We start from the raw sequence: 22,121 nt of genomic DNA, 5'->3' as shown, positions 1-22,121 counted from the left end.
TGGTACAAAACCGCAACGTTCCCATTTTATGTTGTTTATTAAAGTTCTTTATAAGTGTGTCAAAAGCGAAAACAGCGACATTTCGGGATTTTGTTATACAACGTAGAAACCTACGTCAACGACCAGTTGAGATAAAGACAGTTTTCTTGCTTTTTAAACATTTTTCTTAGACATTTATTCAGTTTCATTAAAGATTTCCCGGTTTTTTAAGGGAAGAGTTTCTTGTTCTTGTAGACACTTAACGCGGGATTGTATTATACATTAAAACTCGTTTTTATTATACAATGCAATTCATTTTTATTATGCATTAAAATTATTTTTATTTTACATTAATATTAATTTTTATTGTACATTAATATTATTTTTTATTGCACATTAATATTAATTTTTATTGTACATTAATATTAATTTTTATTGTACATTAATATTAATTTTTATTGAACATTAATATTAATTTTTATTGAACATTAATATTAATTTTTATTGAAAATTAATATTAATTTTTATTGAACATTAATATTAATTTTTATTGAACATTAATATTAATTTTTATTGAACATTAATATTAATTTTTATTGAACATTAATATTAATTTTTATTGAACATTAATATGAATTTTTATTGAACATTAATATTAATTTTTATTATACAATAAAATACATTTTTTTATACAATAAAATACATTTCTGTTATACAATAAAATACATTTCTGTTATACAATAAAATACATTTCTGTTATACAATAAAATACATTTCTGTTATACAATAAAATACATTTCTGTTATACAATAAAATACATTTCTGTTATACAATAAAATACATTTCTGTTATACAATAAAATACATTTCTGTTATACAATAAAATACATTTTTGTGTACAGTAAAATTTTTTTAAATTATACAATAAAATTCCTTTTTGTATACATTAAAGTTCGTTTATGTTATGCAATAATATTAATTTTTTATTATAGAATAAAATTAATTTTTATTATACCTTTAGAACGCAGATATAAGACATTTAAAATAAACATTTTCGTATGCTGCACTTAAAAATTAATAATTGATGAAATTGGAAACAGATCAATTTCTAGTTATTGATATTTTGTTCAATGCCTTGACCATTACTGGGCCCAGTATTACCAGGGTCAGAACCATCACTAGTACCGAGAGCATCGCTGCACTTTTGATTAAGGGCCGGTGAACATTCATAAGTTTCCTCGCAGTTGGTAGTGTCACAATTCAACTCCACATCGCTCTCACAATAGTTAATGCTACACCGTATGTAATCGCAAGGCCCTGAACAAATAAAAAACATTTAAACCATCTATAATAACGACATACTTATTTTTGAACGGTTAGGTACAATTATTGGTGTGAATATTTTCGTCAGGCTGTATGGTAAATACAAATTAATCAATTAATTATGTTCATACCTTGTACTTGTGGTTGACAGGTATAACTTCCCTCGTTGCATTTCGAAGCATCACAACTTAAAGAACCAGAAGCCAGATCACACTGATTAATGGCACACCCGAGGTAATTGCAGGCTATAAAAATTTGTAAACGTAGTTATAGATCGTTCACAGTTTGTACTATAATTAAAATATCTAACAATAATTATCTAGCACAAAACCTCCTCGATGAGAATATTTTCATTTCGGTATAATTTTATAATCATCATTTTACATACCTTCGCGCTGATCTTGTGCATTTGAATAAACAATACAACAAACGATGCTAAGACTGAGGAAGATCATTTTTCCGATCATGGTTCTAAAAGGGTTTATAAGTAAAGAAAATATCAATTTTTTGGGTTTTAATTGATTTTGTCTTATGATTTTACTGATAGATACTCTACTGTAAATTAATCCCAATGTTAATTCAATGGGAATCTATGTTAATTCAATCGGGAATTTATGTTCATTCACTCGGGAATTTATGTTAATTTAATGGGAATTTATGTTAATTCAATGAGAAATAATGTTAATTCAATGAGAAATAGTGTTAATTCAATGGAGAATTATGTTAATTCAATGGGGAATCATGTTAATACATTGAGAAATTATGTTAATACAATGGTAAATTAACCCCTGTGTTCATTTAATGAGAAACTGACCCTATTTAAACTCGGTTTGAAATTAACCCCTATATTAATTCAACGGAAAATTAATCCCCTGGTTAATTCTGTTGGAAATTAACTCCATAGAAAATTAATTCCTATGTTAATACTATGGGAAATTAATCCCTTTGTAAAGTAATATGGGTAAATTAATCCTTATGTTAAATTTATGGTAATTTATTCCCTATGTTAATTTTATGGGAAATTAATCCCCGTTTTAATTTTTTGTGAAATTATTCCTTAAGTTCACTGTATCAAATGTGATTTTTGCGTAGTTAATTTTTAATCTATTTTACCTAGTTATTTCTATAATCTAATTTACCTAGTTAATTCTATGATCTATTTCACCTAGATAATTCTAAGGGGATTTTTCTTAGTATTTATTAAGCAGGTGATATTTTCCAAGTGTTAATTCTACGAGAGATAATTCTTTTAGTGCGTTGGACGGTTTTCACTTACGTATAGTTAGTGCTTATCTCGTCTAAAAATAGTTAACGATTATGGTGAAGTAGTCAACTATAGTAAAGTATCATTGCTAGTATAAAGGTTTATATATTATTAATTTAGGCCGACTAGGTACGTTTGAAATGGATGTCAAAACACCGACTACTGCCTCGAAAATCTATTTACGTGTCAGTGCCATTATATTTGATCTCATTACAAGTAACATAACAACGGTAAGTATGTCCAAAAGTAGATAGATATAAAAATAAAAAGTACACTTCATTAACCATTCCCTGCCTTTGGCTGTAGACGCCATCTAAACTGGGAAGCAATCTACCCTTCTCTCAACCCCCTACACGAACTAACCAATCAGGGAAGAGCTTCTTGACGTCTTAGGGCTTTTGAAAGTAGTACATAATTCTGGCGATCCAAACGTTAATTTTTGGTACTAGAGAAGCATCTGCCACATTATGAGCCTATTCACGACTTGTTCCCTGTGCCACGGTCGGGAAGATAATCATACGCAGAGGGGGGTTGACACTGTTCTGGGATAAAGGAAGGCCTCTCATATTACACGGCGCGCGCAAGTTTCAACGAAATGTACTTTTTGTATGTCTCGGTGTTTTTAGGAGTCAAAAACTATTTCCGCTAACTAGCTTCCTACTTGATAAAACTTTCAAAGAGGTGACTATTGATGAGAAGTTACTTATTGTTATTATTATTACTCATGATGAAATTGATAAAAATGGAACATTAAAGTTTCTCTTTCTGGGTCATGAAAACAACCTTACAAGTAATGAGCGAGGACGCGATCAGTCAACCACCAAATAATTTGACCTGAAAATATAACCAGGGATAAGGGAGGTGAGATGGATTGGAAATGATGAAGGGCGACCTGCGGCACAGTATCTCTCCCAGTGTACCTCGCGCACGCCCCTACCCTTCGGTAGGCGATTGCCAAGTGCTGCCGCGTAGCGCCATTTTATATGTACGAGAACTAGCTTCTATTTTTAAGATAGAGGGAGCGTCCTTTACAATTTCGTCCGGTACGACCCTACCTAACCGCTGAGGATGCTGGGAGAACTACGGTGCCGTAGGTGGGGGCAGGGCCGGAAATAAGAAAAATTTCTTATAGGACATGTGTCCAGTGACCCCCTATTTGGCTGGAAAATTTATAGGACATAGTCCACTGGAGTGTGCAAAATAGTGTCACACCTGCATAGTCAAGCTATCAAAACTTCGGAAAATTTATTGGTCAAACTGTCCAGTTACCCCCTTAGTTTTTAAAAAAATTATGGGACATTTTAAAATTTTATTGGACAATGTCCAGTGTCCTGTGCTTATTTCCGGCCCTGGGTGGGGGTACAGAGGCAACGCTATAGGTATGGGGGTTTCCACTCCATTCCTCTCTCCTTCAAGATATAACTCTGGAGCTTTGGGCTCAGGCCTGTCTAATTCTTTATAAAAATTTATTGAAATAAAATTTTGATTCTCTGGGTTATAAGATCATGGTTCATGAATAACAACCTTACAAGCAATGAGTGAGGGCACGACCACTCGACATCCCAATCGTTTGACCTAAAAATATAGGTCTGGGGAAGGTCACAGGTCTGCCTCATTAATAAAAAAAAATTAAAAATTATAACTCTGATCAATATTTTTCATTAACTTACTTGTGAAATGTTACGATCTCTACCATGTACGTGCCCATAATTTCTAGTTTTATTGAATCAGAGAGGAGTAGTTAAGGAGACGTATTTGAAGTCCTTTTTTGTACAGACAACCGCGCCCTCCTTTTCCTTAGCGGCCCCATTTCTTCCAGTGTTATAGATAAATCTCGAGGCGAAGAATATTGTTTCATGCAACCATGGATATTTGTTAATGCTAACGGACGTATTATTGGTTCCCATCTGATACCTTCCACAAGACATTTCCCCTAGGTGCCCGTTTAGCATAGAAAAACCTACGACTTCCAACTCCTCCCCCATCGCCGAGCCTTGTGATTGAGAGGAAAAAAATATTTTTTTCTCATTCTCTGCGCATGGGCAAAATTTCAAACCCACCAGTCAAGACTCTCCGGAGAGTTATAGTTCCTTCCCCCTCACCGTAACCTAGCTACTTCCGACTCGATTAAGAGGCGAATCACACCCGCGGGTGTAACGCATATTCGGTGACCATATTTTTGACTAGCTCGGAATCCATATTATGATAATATTTTTAGATATCTATCATATGATATATTGATTACTTTATGTTAGTTCGAATAACAAAGGAAACTTCTAGCGTGTACCTTTCAATTAATAAAAGTTACGCGTCACTAATTATAAGCTTTATTATATTCCCAACAGAGTAATTCATTGTTAAGTTGCACAATATTTCGTGAGTTTCAACCGACGTTAGAAAGAAATACATGTTTGGTGCTTTATATTGTTATTAGACTCGGCTCTGTAATTACAGTAATCACAAGCTTTACAATGCAATATTCACGTGAGAATTGCTAGGAGGACGATTAGAGAAAATGCTGCAAATATACTATATTAATCTATTAATACGTTCAAAAAGGAAATATAAATAGACCTTTTTGATGTAAAAACAGTATCGGGACATACAAGGGGTTGATATACTTTGCTGTCTCTGCGCACTCGCATGATACAAAAAGACTATAGTGCATGCGCCAAAAAGCGAAGTGGAAGGCAAAGTGTCTTTCCCTCTAAGTTACATCGAAATGGTCTATAACAGAAAGTAAGGCTTTGTGGAGGTTAATGAAATTTTTCTGTAGTACCATCTATGAGATTTATACGCCAAGTACCGGTTTATCTTTAATTTCTTTGGTCTACCAATCAGCGCTCTTCTTTAATAAAACGTTATGTTTCACTTCTATCCAGCGAAAATAGTTCTACTTTTGAAAGCTTCAGGAAAATACAATATTTTTCGATCTTGGTGATCATAGGCTTCGTAGTTGAAAACATATTAAATATAATGCGGTTTGCCTGCTCACTAGCGTTAGTAGTGATTCGCGAGTTTTCCCATATTAAACTATTAAATATTTTTTCTTACGAACAGAGGTAAAGCTCTTCTTATTCTTGTTCTTTCTTTTTCCTTTTTATTAAGGTACTGTGAAATTGGTGATATTTTTGCCTTAGCAATGTTCAACCTGCTTGACGAAATTCTGAGTTAATATTGTTTCAATAACTCTTGCTTCACAGTAACCAGCTGTTGTATCTCACAGTATTAATTGTCGAAAATGAGTGGACACAAGATATTTCGTAAACATTGTTTTATGGCTTAACAAGACCAGTAATTATCATAAGCTTTTACTTTCTACCATTTATAGAGAAAAAAAAAATTTCAAGTGGCAACTAACAATTTCGGTTTCCACTGGAACGAAAAGGGTTCTTTTTTATAAAGATAAAATATTTCAGTAATTAATTACCGCGGTAAAATTGTAAACGATATTAATTCTGAGGAAAATGAAGGATAACGTTTAAAATAAAGAACTTTCCTATCATTTGTTCAATTCAGTTTTCTGTTAGAGCAGAGTTCATTGATGATGAATTAGATTTGTGGTCTAATAGAAAAAATGAATAACAACAGAGTCAAGTAATCACTTTTTATTAAAATTCTTCGATACTTTTTTCAATTACGATAGGGCTACTGGGTTAGAAAAATATTTCAAAAATCTTATCTATATTTGAAGAAGTGGTTTGTTTGTGTATTAGTTGGCACAATTGTTTTTATAAAATTTCACAAAACTCTATGGTTGATATGAGTAACACTGGAAGAATGTTTTAGAAGTGGTTGGGTTGAGATCTTCTCAAGGTGGCGAACCCCTAACCATTAAGCATTTTAAGATTTCCTACTATAAAAACCGTAACATTGTTTCTTTATTATTAACCCTTAAATAAGCATTGTTTTATTGATGTTGAAGGTTGTCAAACAAATATTTCTAAGAAACAACATCATATAGATTTTTTATATAGTCGTCACTAGTACTATTTAGTGTCTAGATAGACAGGTAACTCTTTTCAGTTTCAAATTCCTAAAAACACCCAGGTAACGCTGGCTAGCTTAGCTAATTTAGTGGTGAATTAACCTTGAAATAAAGAGAAATAGAGTGGTAACCTCCATACCTACAACGTTGTCTCTGTAACCCACCTACGGCACCGAATTGATCCCATCATTCTCAGCGTTTAGGTAGGGTCGTACAGTATGAAGTCTTAAAAGTAGAAGCTAGTTTTCATACAAATACATTGGCGCTATGCCGCAGCACTTAACAATCACCTACCGCAGGGTAGAGGCGTGCAAGAGGTACACTGCGAGAATTTCAGTGCCACAGGTCGGCTATCATCATTTCCTCTCCATCTTACCTCATTACTCCCTGATTTAACGGTGTAATTTCAGGATATGTTTCAAAATGTTGAAACTTGCGTTACGTTCAGAAGCCACGTTTTTTATTAGACATTTAGTTGTTTTAACTAAATATGAAACTCCGTTAGTCTATGTTGTATGTATCTATTAATTGTTTCACAATTTTTCCAGGTTTAACAGGACTTTAAAATTTGGAGTTCTTGATGTAAATAAGAAGCACTCTTTATTAACCAAGAATTTATTTGTTAATTATATTTCAAATTTTTCTAGTTAACGCAACAGTCAGATTTTTTTGCACCGGTCTACAATTTAATAAAAGATTACTTTGAATTGTTTTATGAAGGGTAAAGAGAAATTTAATTTATTTTACGAGAAAGTATTTTAGAAGTTTAATAACCTTTTGAAATTTAGTCTTAAGTTAATATTCTTGAATGGCCGTCTAAATACGTTTTCATGTAAAATTTAAATTCTAGTGTTACTTATGAAGGCGTACCAGAAGATGAATTAGCTGATTTAAATTTAACGGATGAGCTCCCTTATGTAAGTATAACAAAGAAGATTATTTTAAATCTACTGGTTTATATTGGACAACGTGGTTACATCGAAATGGTCCATGCAGCCAGACACATTTCTTCAGTATATTTTGAACTCATTGTTACCTATTAACCTTTTCTTATTTAAAATTCCCTTTCAAAGAATCTTGACGCGATCTGGTACCCAACGGCTATGGACCTTCTATCAGTTCGAATTAGAAATGGCATCGCTGCTTTTGCCAGACCTTCCCATGATACGCCTCTCGTCATGATATCTACTACTCCTAAGTCCAACTCCGTAACAAAGTTAGAGGTTGAGGTTGTTGACAAATGGGTAAGAGATACTGACAATAACATATACCGTGTAAATCGATCACAAAATTTTTGGATCAAACATCTTATATAAGTCAAGCTGGCTCTATGTACAAATTAAGATAAAATTTTAAATATTTTCTATTAAGTCAAACTATATTTATGTACATATTGGAACATTTCAAATTTACTAAAACCTCGTAACTCTTACATTTACTATACGGTCACAACTAGTCTTATGACTTCCTGTCAAAGAAAATAAAAAAAAAATTAATTTATAGTCAGTGTAAAAAGATAGCCTTTAAATAAGTTTTCAAATTGGTATTTTACCAGAGTAATTGAAATAACGAAAGGCGACACTGCTATGAATAATTTTGCTTTACAAATATTAAAACAAACCTATTAGATTCAATTTTCACATTTATTTAATAAGTAATTAAATAATACTTAAACGCTGCTACCTTTTAAGTATTGCACATATTTGGTTGCAGGCCTGTGTATTTCATTTCAAGTATAAAATGTTTTTATATTCAGGTATTTATGGGAACGATATTGTCAATTATTTCAATAGCGTTATTGTTATCCATCAATTCATATTACGGAAAACACTTTAGAAAAATCGATTCAAAAACTAAACAAAGCTTCTTTACACACTTCTGCGAAGAAATTTGGAAAGCGTTAATGGCATTTTTACATGACAGTAAGTCTTGAACCTTTACCCTTGTTTCAAAATTAATTATCAAAACGTATCAAGAATATAAGTTCTGCGTGAAAGGGGAGATTTTTCTCGTAAAAAGCAGTCGGAAACCGAGGTGTTTGAACAATGAAGCCAAAATTAGGCTTTACAGATAGGAATTATGGATACCATACACTTTTCTTGCAGCTTACGCAACAATGCCAAGAAGCCCTATCTTACGAATAGTTTGCGCCATATGGGTGTGGACAACATTTCTGATGGTAATACAAATACAGAGCGTCATGAAATCTGAGTTTTCCTTCGTCTCGCACAAATACATTAAATCTGTGGAAGAATTTGGTCCCAAAAGTAAATGGAAGGCTGTGTGCGTTGGAGGACAATCAGAAGCTCGTCTCATGAAAATCATGGTTCGAATTTCTTTCTTAAATTTGTAAGAGTACCTCTCACTGATCGCCGACGTCTGTGGTTTAGTTTTAATAAATGCCACTAGATGCTCCCATAGTTGAGGGAGCTTAGTCGTAAAGCTTATCAGTTATCAAAGGCCCGTTTTAGCTCCGCCCTCGTGGACAAGTTTTGATTGGTTCCTGCCTTTGGTGAGGTAAATTGGTGGGTAGAAGATAAGCCAACATGCTAGGGGCGCCACAGAAGCCAACAGATTCTTATCTGAAAAGTTTTGCAGCCCGAAGAAAGTACTTCTGGAGATTATTCGATCATTTTTATTGAAATAATAATATCAGAAGTGTGTAAAATGTTTCCCTTTGTAATATACAAGTGAAATGTTAAGTTAGAGAAAGACACTATTAGCACCATACGGTATTACTATACCGTACTCTTAATTGTCTTACTGTTGGTTTTAAGGCATCAACTAGCGACACGTTTAAATACATCGACAAAACTGTCAAGTATATTACGCAAACCGATATGGCTAGTGACGACTTCTATTCGGATATGTCTGAAAACGAAGTGTACTTTTTCCTAAAAAATCTTTTCGCCGACGCCATTGGAATTATATCGGGAATGGGATTAATTGATAAAATGAAAATTCCGAAGCTATACGTTTCAAAACCAGTTACCCAGTTCTACATAACGCATTATAATTCCTTCAAAATGTCAGCTGACAGAGACTTTAACGACATTACGGATAAGATGTGAGTGTTGCAAAAAGTAAACGCTTTCCAAGGGGAGACACGCTAATCGTAAAACTAAAAGAGAAAAAAGATACTGTAAGCCTCTTACATATAGTTTACTATTTGCTATAGGCAAGACTCAATGATGGAGACGCATTGGTTGGACAAGCATCGAAAAGTCAACCAATATCTGCTAGATTTAATTACATGGGTTGAACCACCGGCAGAGATAAAACCCATTTCATTCAAAGGCTTCGAAGCTCTCTTTCGTGTTTACACGTGTGGAAATGTTTTAGCTGCAATAATATTGTTTTTGGAATTGATTTTCAATTTTCTAACCAGAGGTTCTCGTATTGACAATCGTTCTATAGCTTTTTAAGTCGTTTCTTGAATTCATGGTAAACGTTGCAACCTTTTCGTGAAGGTTCATTCTGTAAAGTTTTCAATGGCTTAGCAAATATCATTGAAAACATTATCAGTGTCGTTTTATGTCATTTAAAAACAGTATAAACGTTAATCTAGGAACCATTATAAATAACAAAATACTGAATGCACTCAATGAAATGCGTAAATGGAGGTGTGTTCGCTGGTAAATGTAATTTCCACCAAACCAACCCCTTACGTTTTAAAATAGTGGTGGAAAGGGCCCTGATTCCCCTGAATAGGTAGGGTCAATTGGTATAAACACCAAGGATTAATATCGCCTAACTTACTAACGTTCGTTACCAAGTAAAAACACCAATTTATAGCGTGGGAACAATTATTTATTATGAAATTTTGCATTAGGGAAACGGGGAGTACCGCATTTATTGATATTAAGCTACCACCAATACAATTTCACTTTCATTGTAAATAGACCTAAACATTTTACATTTCTCGAAAAGAAAATTGAACTTCAACTGTTTTTTCATTGCATTAAAAATTTGAAAATATTATTCCATACTTATATGGAAATATTCTTACAATTTGAGGGTAGAAAGAAACTAAAACAGCACTATTGTGGAAAAAGTGAAAAAAAAAGAACCTTAATTAGCAAAAAGGTTCCAATAATTTGCGGTTAAAAATATAATATTTTGTAATTTTTTTGGAAAATTTGTCAATTTATTCGGTTGATTTAATAAGGAAACACGAGCACATTTAGCCTCGCACAAAAAATGTACTTTATGAATTTTGGTCGTTCGATGTTAGTTCTTAAAAATAAGCCCACCTGTTATTTCCCAACGTATTTATTGTCGCCACTGCCATAACGTTATAATTCGTGTAAGTTAAATTTGTACAGTAGCACCTCAAACATAACCTCCTGTTATTGGGTGTTTCTTTTTGAAAAAATAAATAAATTTCAAAAAATCTATTAAAAAATTATCTTGTAATAATTAATTGAAATTATTTTTGTTAACAAGCCCACAAAACGTACGACGTCAAAACGGTTGTTATCGAATGGAAACGAGCTAGACTGACTGTTGGTATATTGTTTTGACTAGAAATAGGATGAGGACTATAACTTAACATTATCAACTTTTGTTGTAGATAACATAACAACATTTGGGTAGGAATACGTTGACGCCTTGTGTTTTTGGGTTCTTATCAATTATTTTACTTTTTACCTCTCCGAGTGACGTATGTCACGGAGAGGTTCTGTAACGATCGTGTGTGTCTGTCTGTGTGTTTGTTTGTGTGTTTGTGTGTGTGTGTGTGTCTGTTGTTACACCCACGTGACCGCGTTCGCAGTTTCCAAATCGGAGCAAACGTGTTCGCCATTTCCGAACTGCTTTCACAGTCACGGAAATGGCTACTTTATGGCGAGTTCTCACACCACCATCTTCTGGTCTTTGTCCATCCCACACGGACACCAGTCTGTACTTACAGGCTTCTAATCACCACCATCTTATGGCCTTCGTCCATCCCACATGGACACCAGTCTGTACACACTGGCTTCTAACACCACCATCTTCTGGTCATTGTCCATCCCACATGGACACCAGTCTGTACACACTGGCTACTAACACCACCATCTTCTGGTCTTCGTTTTTGTCCATCGCACATGGACACCAGTCTGTACTTACTGGCTTCTAACACCACCATCTTCTGGTCATTGTCCATCCCACATGGACACCAGTCTGTACACACTGGCTTCTAACACCACCATCTTCTGGTCTTTGTTTTTGTCCATAACCACATGGACACCAGTCTGTACACCTGGCTTCTACACCACCATCTTCTGGTCTTTGTTTTTGTCCATCCCACATGGACACCAGTCTGCACACCTGGCTTCTACTCCATCGTCATCGTTTGGTTTAAGACATTCGCGGCGATCAGCTAGGGTTACGAGAAACGTCTAGCCTCCCTAGGGTGGGTTGTCCACGATAGGTTTTCGCAATTGCGGTTGTTCTTGCTTTTAACTGTAGTTCGACACCCTTATATACTACCTATTTGAATAAGGCGAAGCAACCGGCGTATGCTTCATTTCAAACGCCAATATTAGTCAAGTCTCTCAAGAATGTTTAATTGTTCTTTTTTAAAACGATGTAACGTTCAATAAGGCGAATAACTAGCGAAGAAAATATTAAATATTAATTATATTCATTTCAATATTTAAGATAATCTTGTTTCTCAATTCAAAATTAATACGGAAAGAGTTAAAAAGCAGTCTATGCTTTTGTCTGTGTGTGTCCGTCCGTTGTTACAGTAGTGCGCTGCGTTAGAAGTTCGTTTTGTTTTGATGTGTAAAGGAATCCTACAGAACCATAATATTCCCTTTATCCTTAATATAAAGTGAATATGTGGAAATACTTTTCGTAATTATGATGCATTTAGTACTTTTGTAGCTTTAAAGCTCTATTTCATTTTGATATTCCAAAATAGTTTTTTAATATTATTATTTAAAATGGATGTTTATATATTACCTAAGCTATACTACATCTGTTTATAGCATAATCCTTTCTAAAGTGAATTCAAGTACAATGCTACTATGTTGGTCAAATGAACTTTGATTTGTCAATAGGCCTAGTGAACCAAAAAGTAAACGCTTGGGTTTGGATTTCGTTTCTGTAATGCAGAGACGTTAACGGTTCAGAGTGAGCCGAAAGTTAAGTACACTTTAGGCTTAGATATTATAATCATGGTGGAAATCTGGGCCGCGTTCAGCAGAGCCCAGCGCTGTTAACAGTGTCCTACATAACGGGATTTTGTTTTTGAATTTTGACGTCACGGTGCTTAGCGCTGAGCTAGCGCGGTAATCAAAGAAAATAGTCGGCTTTTTGGATAACGTGACGTAAAACGTGTAGTTCTCAGCTTGGCGAAAAAACCATGGATGAATTAATATAAATAGCTCTTTGGGACTATAGCTATTTAATTGGCGTGAAACCAGTTGATCACGCGAGAATTTTGAGAGATATGCTAGTTTCTAATTTTAATTATAAAAGTTGTTATCTATCTCTATAAATATGTTATCATACAATTTTTGTTAAGCCTTGGTACCTTGCACGCTTTATTGCGCTAGCGTCATTTATAAAACGCCGATGACCGGAGAGAAGCTATGACGACAGAGCTCACCGGTAAACATTTCCAAAATCCGCTGTCTTTTTTGGTGAGCTCTGCTGAACGCAGCCCAGACCAGTGAAAGGTCTGATCGTAATCGGATAATAGCTTCGTGTTTTCATGCTTTTTATGGTACGCATTTACTTTTAGTGTGTGTAGCCACAAATAAGCTTAACGTTAACAGTCATGTTGACAAACTAAGAAAATCGTTGAGGTGAAACGAGAGGATAGTGTTTATATGGCAACCCTGTTGTGAATATGGCTTTGAACATAGAGGGCATACAGTTGAGGAGTAGAAAATTGGGCCTTTACAAACACGTAAAGGTAGTATCCCTCCAAAGTTTTATCTCTTCATTTCCCGTTTCTCCCCCATCGGATGATTTTAATGTGTACAAGTATATCATTATTGGATGTAAAATGTCGTCTGATTTACAGTATATTTGCTATGCTTTGTATACTGCTTTAATATTTCATACATTTTAACTTACGAAACATTTCCATATCTGGGTAAATAAGTTTGTAAGTAGTCGTCTTGACTCGGAGAGGTAATATTTTGGTTTTCCCAACTTGTTACCTCTCCGTGTGACGTAGTCCAGGAGAGGTTCTGTAACGGCCGTGTCTGTGTGTCTGTCTGTCTGTGTGTCTGTCTGTTGTTACACCCACGTGACCGCGTTCGCAGTTTGCGTATCGGAGCAAACGTGTTCGCCATTTCCGAACTGCTTTCACAGTCACGGAAATGGCTCCTCTACTTGAGTTCTCACACCACCATCTGGTCTTTGTCCATCCCACACGGACACTAGTCTGTTCTTACTGGCGACTAATCACCACCATCTTCTAGTCTTCGTTCATTCCACTTGGACACCAGTCTGTACATACTGGCTTCTAACACCACGATCCACTGGTCTTCCGTCTATTCCACATAGACACCAATCTGTATCATTGGCTTCTAATCCATTATCATCGTTTGGTTTTAGGATATACGCGGCGATCAGCTAGGGTTACGAGAAACGTCTAGCCTCCCTAAGGTGGGATCGAACACCGAAGGTTTTCGCAATTGCGCTTTTTCCTTACTTTTAAAATGGAAACGAATCGTATATATACCCCAAAATTTGAAGAAAGCGGGAAGAGGGGTACCCTTCACTTTAAACGTCAATATTAGCAAAGTTTGAGAAGATAATAGGTATAACTTTATTTTAAACGATTTAACTATTATTAATGTTAATTATTGAAGATTAAAATAATTAAAAATAATTATATTTATTTAAATATTAAAGATAAACCTCTCGTGCAAAGAGAGAGATTATCATTGCCTCCTATATCTACCAAGGCCCGTGCATGCGATATATTTCCTTCATTGCCTCCTATATCTATCAAGGCCCGTGCATTGTGATATATTTCATTCATTGCCTCCTATATCTACCAAGGCCCGTGCATTGCGATATATTTTTCAAAACAACAACAAAAATGGGAAACCCCAACTCAGAAACATAATAACGTTTTCATTGGATACTTAAGTTTATATAATCTTCTTGACACGGAGAGGTAATATTTTGGTTTTCCCAACTTGTGCCGAATAAAATTGACTTTTTGAAGCAAACTTGTTAAAAACACACTCCATATTTCGATTGGGAACCTAAAATTGCTTTAACAGTTGCGTTTCCAAATACAAATATTTATTATAATTGCTAGGAACAGCGCACACATTCGAAATTCACACGACCAGAGGAAAATATCGGTTTCGAAAATAGGAAAACATCACGAAACGTTTGCAATAGACTGAGATAACCAAGGGAAAGAGTGCGGTACCAGAGAATTTTTAGATTCAGACATTCTATGAAACTTAAGAGATCTAGAACGCAATTTGCGTTAATGTTCATTGCAGGCTATTAAATACCTTGACTTTCCCAATTATAAAATTCTTAGAATTTTAATTTTTGTTTCCTAATTTCCTGAGTTCATAAAAATTTGAAATTCCTAATTTTTCCACAACTCTGAAAATTTTAAAATTTTCATTGATATTACATAAATACTACCTTAGCACAGAGCTACTTCTCAAAATTCTGAAGGAATTTTGCACTAATTTAAATTTTAAAGGTGACCTAGTATCAACTATTAAAATTCTAGGGTGACCTCGTAGAATCTTTAAAATTTCACGGGAGACTATGTACTAAAACCGCAATTCCCAAGAGATTTAATACTAATTTTAAAATTGTCTCCTGTCAGTATTAAACTTTCATCAAACGTGAATTTTGCAAAAAAAGAGATGGACCCCAACAACAACGAAAAGTAATCACTTTTTATGTATTTATAAAACAAGCTCTAAAACTAACACACATTTGTGTGTAGTTAAAGCCAGTTGTCGGTTAGATGTAACATACCTATTGTTGAACTTCATTTTATCTTTTTCAGGTTCAACAAAACCCTGAAGTTTGGAGCTCTTGATGTAAATGTGAAAATAGTTTTTAGAAAGAAATATATTTGACAGGCCTCCAAAATTTCTCGTTTTAGCTAACACTTGAAATGGAATTTTATGAGGTGGTCTATAAGCAAATGAAGACGTACTTTGAAAAATATTACAAAAGGTTTGATATTGTCCTAAAACCGTCATAAGAGTTTAGATAAACTAAAATATACGTGAGTTAAAACATATATACAAGTATAATTCTAATTATAGCGTTGAATACGTCGAGGTATCAGAAGAGGAAATCACGGCAATAAATTTAGCGGACGAACTCCCCCGAGTACGTAAAATTTTAGTGTAGCCAAAATTTTCTACTGGAGCGGGGGCAAAATGGCGGCCTAATGTTAAAGTCCAATAGAGTTGAAAATTTGAGCGGGGGCCTTCGCCCCCGCTGCCCCCGTAGTTGGCATCACTCAAAATCGTTACATTTTTCGTATAATATCTTTTCAAGGACCTTGATTCTTTATGGTACCCAACGATTCTGGACCTTCTATCAGTTCGTTTTCGAGACGGTGTTGCTGCATTTGCCAAGCCATCGCACGCTACACCTCTTGTAATGATATCAACTACCCCTAAATCCAATTCCGAAACAAATCTAGATCTTAATGTTCTAGACGAATGGGTAAGACCGCAAGCTAAAAACCCCAAAGCCTAGCGTCCCAATAATCCAGCTTCGGCAATGCAGTTTTCATTGGCTACGACAATAGCGCCTTATGCAGAATTTTCAAGGCCAGTCCGCCGGGAAGTTATTCCAGTGTAGTTAAAGGGGCTGACCGACCCCCTCTCCTTTTTACCCACCCGCTATGCTAAGCTCTATGAGGAAGATCGTCGTTTGTCCCACGGTCCGAACAGCCCCTTTAATCATCTATTGAAAAATGCTTCCCCAATGTCATCATCCTAAGCGAGAATATTTACTCTCATGTGTATTTAAAAGGGATTTTTTTAATATTTTCATCGCTAGCCATGGTTTAAGTAGAAGCATAGCTGATAGTAACTCCCCATACTGGCACAACATACACAGTTTTCATTAAAGGGGAATTTTGCCGTTCCTCAATGTTTGCAGAATGTTGAACAGCCTAGAGACTGCAAAGAGAAGGGTAGCAGTTTAGTTTGAATCGATATTTGAGAAACTAGCTTCAAATAGGGACTAACAACACTGAACTGAGAGAGAGGGGTTAGCTCCATTAGTGAATACGATCTTTATTTGCACGTACATCAAAATGTCAGGATAATTTATACTTTGATACCAATAATCAGGTACTTTTGGGAACACTATCATCAATTTTATCGATATCCTCTTTACTCTCAATATACTATTTGGTCGGATCGAAAAAGAAACAAAGTATCGTTGCACGTTTTTACGAGGAGATTTGGAAAGCGTTGATGGCATTTTTTCATGACAGTAAGTATGTAGGCCTAACATCGCGAATTTTGAAGATGAATTTTCAGTTCTACTATGTAAGAATAGTAGAACCGAAAATTGTTAACAATAAATCTTCGAAAATGCTGTCTGTTTGCTTGCGAAACACAGGGCTCGCATTATTCATTTTAACAAATTAAATACGTGAGGAACAAAATTAGTTTTTAATATTCATCGGTTTAACTTTGCTTGTAGCTTACGAAACTATGCCAAGGAACTTTTTTTTGCGACTTATTTGCGTCATTTGGGTGTGGACTACATTTCTTCTCGTAATTCAAATACAGAGCGTCATGAAATCCGACTTTTCGTTTGTTACGTACAATTATATCAAATCCGTGGAAGAATTTGGTCCTGGAAGTGTATGGAAGCCAAAGTGCATCGAGGGACAATCTGAAGATCGCCTCTTGAGTTTAATGGTTTGTAAATATCCTATAAATTCCAACTGATGACAATGTCAACAAAATAAGTAGTGACAACCTTGAATGAATTTGTGGCCCAAGTTGAGTAAATTTATGATTTTACTCTTTATTTTAAGGCATCAACCAGTGAGAAGTTCAAATACATCGAGAAAACCCTTGATCGTTTTTACCAAAGCACCATGGGATCAGACGCATTTTACTTTGATATGACGACAAACGAGGTCTACCTTTTTTTGAAAGTGCTTTTCGTCGATGCTTTTGGAATTACGGTCGATATGGGAGTCGTCACTAAAGAACTAATTCCCAAGCTCTACATTTCCAAACCAGTTAGCGAAGTCTATTTAACACACTTGAATTCCTTTAATATGTCAACTGACAGAGAATTCAACAGGATTACTGACAAGTTGTGAGTATTTTCTAGTGGACTACATTTTCCAAAATAAAAAACCATAATCTTGCCACCGTAGATAAAGCTACCCATCTTGGTCTGTGGTACATTGTCTAGGCACACTAAGGGTGGGACTTAACGCGTTAAGAGGTAAACCGTACTTTTACAGACAGTGTTCCTTCAAGTATCCAGAAAATTCCTGAATAGAATCCTGAGCTCAAAACCTATTTAATCAAAGGTTTCTAACATAAACGACAATTTAAACATGACCTGCAGATATTAACCATGGATACTCTACAAGCCAGGCTTAACAGAATATTGCTAGTTTAGTTGTATGGACAATGCCCTGCCTATTCTACTCCAAGAGATTATATTTAAAGTTAAAAGTTCTAGTTTTTGGTAAAATTTGAAATTTTTCTGTATTTTGTACTACTTTAGCCAAGACTCGATTATGGAGACACACTGGTTTGACAAGCACAGGGAAGTGAATAATTTCTTATTGGATTTGATTGAATGGGTTCAACCGGAATCAGAAACAAGCCCTGTATCGTTCAAAGGCACGATGGCGGTGTTCCGACTGTACGCTTACGGAAATATGCTGGCGACAATAATACTAATTATCGAAGCGGCTATATTCTTACTAACAAACAAATCTTGCCACTAAGATTGTTTTAAAAGGAAATGGGATAACTGATCTTTGAAGCAAACAAATCTGAGTGATTTAAATTATATCGGTTTCACATAATCAAATTTTAGCAAATTTTTGCTCGGATCAGGTTTAATACATATTAGATATTAGTGGATCAGTCGCGGTTTTCAATTATGTAAAAAGCACAATGTCATTTCACACAAGAAATAGGGTTGAAGTTATTATATGAAAATAACTTGGTCAAGTTGTGAACTGAAAAAAAAAAAAAAATATTAGAAAAAATTATCACCTTCACTATACCCGGACTAGAAAAAATGCTCACTAACAATAAGATTTCATTTCATATCACACCAAAATAAATAACAATAAAGAACTAGCAGATTATAACATATAAAATGTGGCTGAACTTAATGTTGACTTGGTATCTAAATTACCGCTAAAACGGTGTAACCTTTGAAACCTTACTTCTAAATTTTGAATGTACATAAAAAGGTTTAAGCACTTCTAGAAGCGTTCGACTCAGTACAGACTACTTGAATTCAAACCTAATTAATTTTGATTTTTCACCAAAATGTTCCTGTTAATCACTATTGTACATACATGTATATCAAGAACATTATAAGGCGATTGTACACGCTCCTATTTCTCTAAGTAGCCTGAGTTTTTCCCCTAAACCCCTAAAACGTATCTCTTGTACATTCCTCTATACATGCTGCCTATCGTCCCTAAAACACATAATTTCCCATGCATTCCCCATGGATCTAATTCTATACCTAAAAACATATGAACGCTTTGGTTCTAATTCTATACCTAAAACATATGAACCCTTTTGTCCTATCTCTAAAACATGTTATGCCTTTGGACCTGTCCCTAAAACATATGAACCCTTAAAGGGGCTGACCGACCCCTCTCCTTTTCTACCCACCCGCTATGTTAAGCTCTATGAGGAAGATCGTCGTTTTTGTCCCATGGTCCGAAAAGCCCCTTTAAGTTTTGCCCTATCCCTAAAACCATAAGTTCTTAAGATATGTTCCATACCTTACAAACTTATGCTAAAACCATCCGAATCCTTTTGCCCTATTCCTAAAACCCTGGAATCCTTATGTCCCATCCCCTAAAAATGCCCTATTCTAGATTACAGGCGCCGCTAGAGCTGTCTCAAACAAGTGGGAAATAGGAATATTTTTTAAACTAGTCCTTTGGTATAGCGACCACCATAGTGTCCAAAATAATAAACTGGTCTTCTGCATGACTGGTCCCCGCCTTTGTTCTCCTATGGATTTGCAATTAATTTACAATAAACTGGTCCCGAGGACCATTCTTCAATTAAAAAAAACTAGCCTAAACAATTAATAAATTGGTTTTGGACCAGAAGAAGCGCGCTATTTCCCAGACTGGTCTCAAATAACCTTATTGTGGCTTCACACTATGTAATATACTCAAGTTCAAGTATGTGTTCAAATAAACTATTTATCACTTCACACTATATAAATAAACTCAAGTTCAAGTACGTGGTCAAATAAACAATCTTATGATATTAACCTTGCGTATTCATGTGAAACCGCTTTGCTAATAAAGAAGATTAAATTTATTGACGAATTTATAGCAAAAGTGCATGGACATAACAACATAGTAAACCGCTTTAGTTAATCCATGACTCTCTAGTCACTGGAGTAGTCTGGGCCGGAAATAAGAAAAATTTCTTATAGGACATGTGTCCAATGACCCCCGTTTGAATTGAAAATTTACAGGACATTGTCCACTGCATAGTGCTAAAATAGTGTCGAATCTCCATAGTCAAGCTATCAAAACTTCGAAAAATTTCTTGGTCAAACTATCCTGTGACAATGTCCAGTGTCCAGTGTCCTGTGCTTATTTCCGGCCCCGTAAATTGCTCCTGAAGCACAATCGGCATTTCGGCGAATTATGAAACCGGCGCTAAAGATGGTGATTTTAATTACTAGTCGTTAATTAACTATAATGTTACATTCTTCCACAGTCAAATAATTTTTTAAATAATTAACATTAACTTGATTACCGTGTCACGCCTTTCAGCAAACACCAAACTTTTGAAATGTACTCTTAGAAATAGACCATTACGTAGGGACGACACCGCCATTGGGGTATTCTGCCTCTCGCCAAGAATTACCGCCAGAGACAACTGCGAGTTGGCTAGCATCCCTCGTTTATTGATCTCGGGCTCCATCTGGCGTTGCTTCTTGGCACGAGGGGGAATACCCCTATGGCGGCCCCGCCCCTTTGTGTTGGTTTCTCTGCATGTAATTACCGGAATGGTCTTTAGTAGAAAATTTATTTCGAAATTCAACTTTCAAAAATCATCCAAAATAAATGCATATAAAAGTTCACTCCCCTTTTTCAATGTTGCTTTAGATCGACTTGAAGTGGGGAAAGCACCTTCACTCTATGATTACCAAAACTTCAGACATTTACCAGGTCGAAGTCCTTTGCGCGTACAACAGGTGTGCGAGGTCAAGTACAATGGCAACTTTTAACCCCGAGGGGCAGCGCGGTACCTCTATTGTTAAGAAAGATAACCGGTTCTATTGTTCGCTTTGTTCAAGTACTTGAACTTTGATAGTAAATACACTAACTCGGCCTTAGCGATAAAGTGTCGCAACGAAATGATAATTATTTACAAACTATATCGGACCGTCATTTATTCATAGATATATTATCTATGATTTATTTTCTTCGCAAACTTAACTCAAGTCGCACGGTTATTTTTTGCTCCACAGTATTCAGTTTGCGTTTTTGGAAGTAGTTTAAAATACTTTCAAGTTCAACACTAATAAAAGAGTGAAATGGATTCGGTTGTTAATGTTCCATCGCTGCAGAGATTATGCCAGTTTAATATCGCGCAAACATTATGGGCTGCTAATGGCGAAAAGGCAATCAAAACCCCGGAGAGTGAAGACAGCGATTCAAACCACGATTTTGAGCTTCGCCACGACGCTAGTGACTTCTTTGCTAAACTGGTTAACAATTTACCACTTCCGTCCCTGATGAAACCGTCAATCCTCGAGCTTGTCTTTAAAACCAGAATGAGTATTTCCGAATGGTTACGGTTCTATTTGAGCTGCTACTTAATGCGGAATAAAGCTGATAGCGGTTTCAAGATTGAAAAATATTTCGACAAATTCGTCTACAAATTAAATGGTGATGTGGATAAGGAGGCAATGGGAGCTTTAATGACCAAGGATATAAGTCTAGATAAATTTCATCGATTTCGATTGGCCTGCTATTGGAACTTGACTAATGACATCGCTGAACTGTGGAAAGAGTGTCGTCCTTGCCAATTTGGATCTAAAGAACTTGGAAAAATTGAAGTGGATGAATCATTGTTGGTCATTTACTGGATATATCACTTGGAAGGGAAGTTAGAGGAGCTAGAACGAGGGAAGAACCGAAGATCTCTACATCTACGAGTGTTTGCCGAAGTGCGCGAAAACGGAAATTATGTTAATGTCACTTATTTTAAAGATAAGTTAACACCGGAACAATGTGATATGATAGTTAATAGTCGAGTAGCAATTCAAACACTTTCATTCGCGCGGCAATTAATGGCGAGTTTCGGTACGTCTACCGATTTTACAGTGTTAAAAGTAAACCGGTTTCCTAGAAGTAAAC

At 35.4% G+C, this 22,121-nt stretch overlaps 4 protein-coding genes across 5 annotated transcripts; 3 read left to right on the top strand and 1 right to left on the bottom strand.

Annotated features, from left to right (window-relative positions):
• Positions 1 to 1,053: 1,053 nt before the first annotated feature.
• LOC149709095 (uncharacterized) lies at positions 1,054 to 3,912 on the bottom strand. 2 transcript variants are annotated; one of them, XM_089863233.1, is made up of 4 exons: positions 3,349 to 3,912; positions 1,690 to 1,772; positions 1,433 to 1,546; positions 1,054 to 1,295 (listed from the first exon to the last, which is right to left on the bottom strand). In XM_089863233.1, exons 2-4 carry the CDS (start codon positions 1,766 to 1,768, stop codon positions 1,087 to 1,089), a joined length of 402 nt encoding a protein of 133 aa, XP_089719359.1. In that variant the 5' UTR covers positions 1,769 to 1,772; positions 3,349 to 3,912; the 3' UTR covers positions 1,054 to 1,086. The 2 variants fall into 2 exon arrangements, with proteins under 2 accessions (XP_089719359.1, XP_089719358.1); XM_089863232.1 differs by having other exon boundaries at positions 1,690 to 3,912.
• A 3,393-nt stretch (positions 3,913 to 7,305) lies between these two features.
• Positions 7,306 to 8,486, top strand: LOC149709094 (uncharacterized). Its single transcript, XM_089863909.1, has 3 exons — positions 7,306 to 7,470; positions 7,627 to 7,797; positions 8,310 to 8,486. The coding sequence occupies exons 2-3, from the start codon at positions 7,657 to 7,659 to the stop codon at positions 8,484 to 8,486; spliced, it is 318 nt and encodes a 105-aa protein (XP_089720035.1). The 5' UTR covers positions 7,306 to 7,470; positions 7,627 to 7,656.
• Positions 8,487 to 8,501: 15 nt separating this feature from the next.
• On the top strand, positions 8,502 to 11,156 carry LOC149709093 (uncharacterized). Its single transcript, XM_089863231.1, has 3 exons — positions 8,502 to 8,879; positions 9,331 to 9,620; positions 9,732 to 11,156. Exons 1-3 carry the CDS (start codon positions 8,670 to 8,672, stop codon positions 9,976 to 9,978), a joined length of 747 nt encoding a protein of 248 aa, XP_089719357.1. The 5' UTR covers positions 8,502 to 8,669; the 3' UTR covers positions 9,979 to 11,156.
• A 4,243-nt stretch (positions 11,157 to 15,399) lies between these two features.
• LOC149709092 (uncharacterized) lies at positions 15,400 to 19,010 on the top strand. Its single transcript, XM_089863908.1, has 9 exons — positions 15,400 to 15,422; positions 15,546 to 15,579; positions 15,645 to 15,718; positions 15,811 to 15,877; positions 16,049 to 16,219; positions 16,855 to 16,999; positions 17,213 to 17,433; positions 17,553 to 17,842; positions 18,263 to 19,010. Exons 1-9 carry the CDS (start codon positions 15,400 to 15,402, stop codon positions 18,486 to 18,488), a joined length of 1,251 nt encoding a protein of 416 aa, XP_089720034.1. The 3' UTR covers positions 18,489 to 19,010.
• Positions 19,011 to 22,121: the final 3,111 nt, after the last annotated feature.

This window comes from Phalangium opilio, unplaced genomic scaffold, assembly GCF_054372755.1.
Source record: "Phalangium opilio isolate 3A_F unplaced genomic scaffold, DU_Popi_V2 ptg000013l_1, whole genome shotgun sequence".
NCBI classification, from domain to species: Eukaryota; Metazoa; Arthropoda; class Arachnida; order Opiliones; family Phalangiidae; genus Phalangium; species Phalangium opilio.
Note: the sequence above shows the minus strand (reverse complement) of the source record. Positions and strands in the feature narration are given on the sequence as shown.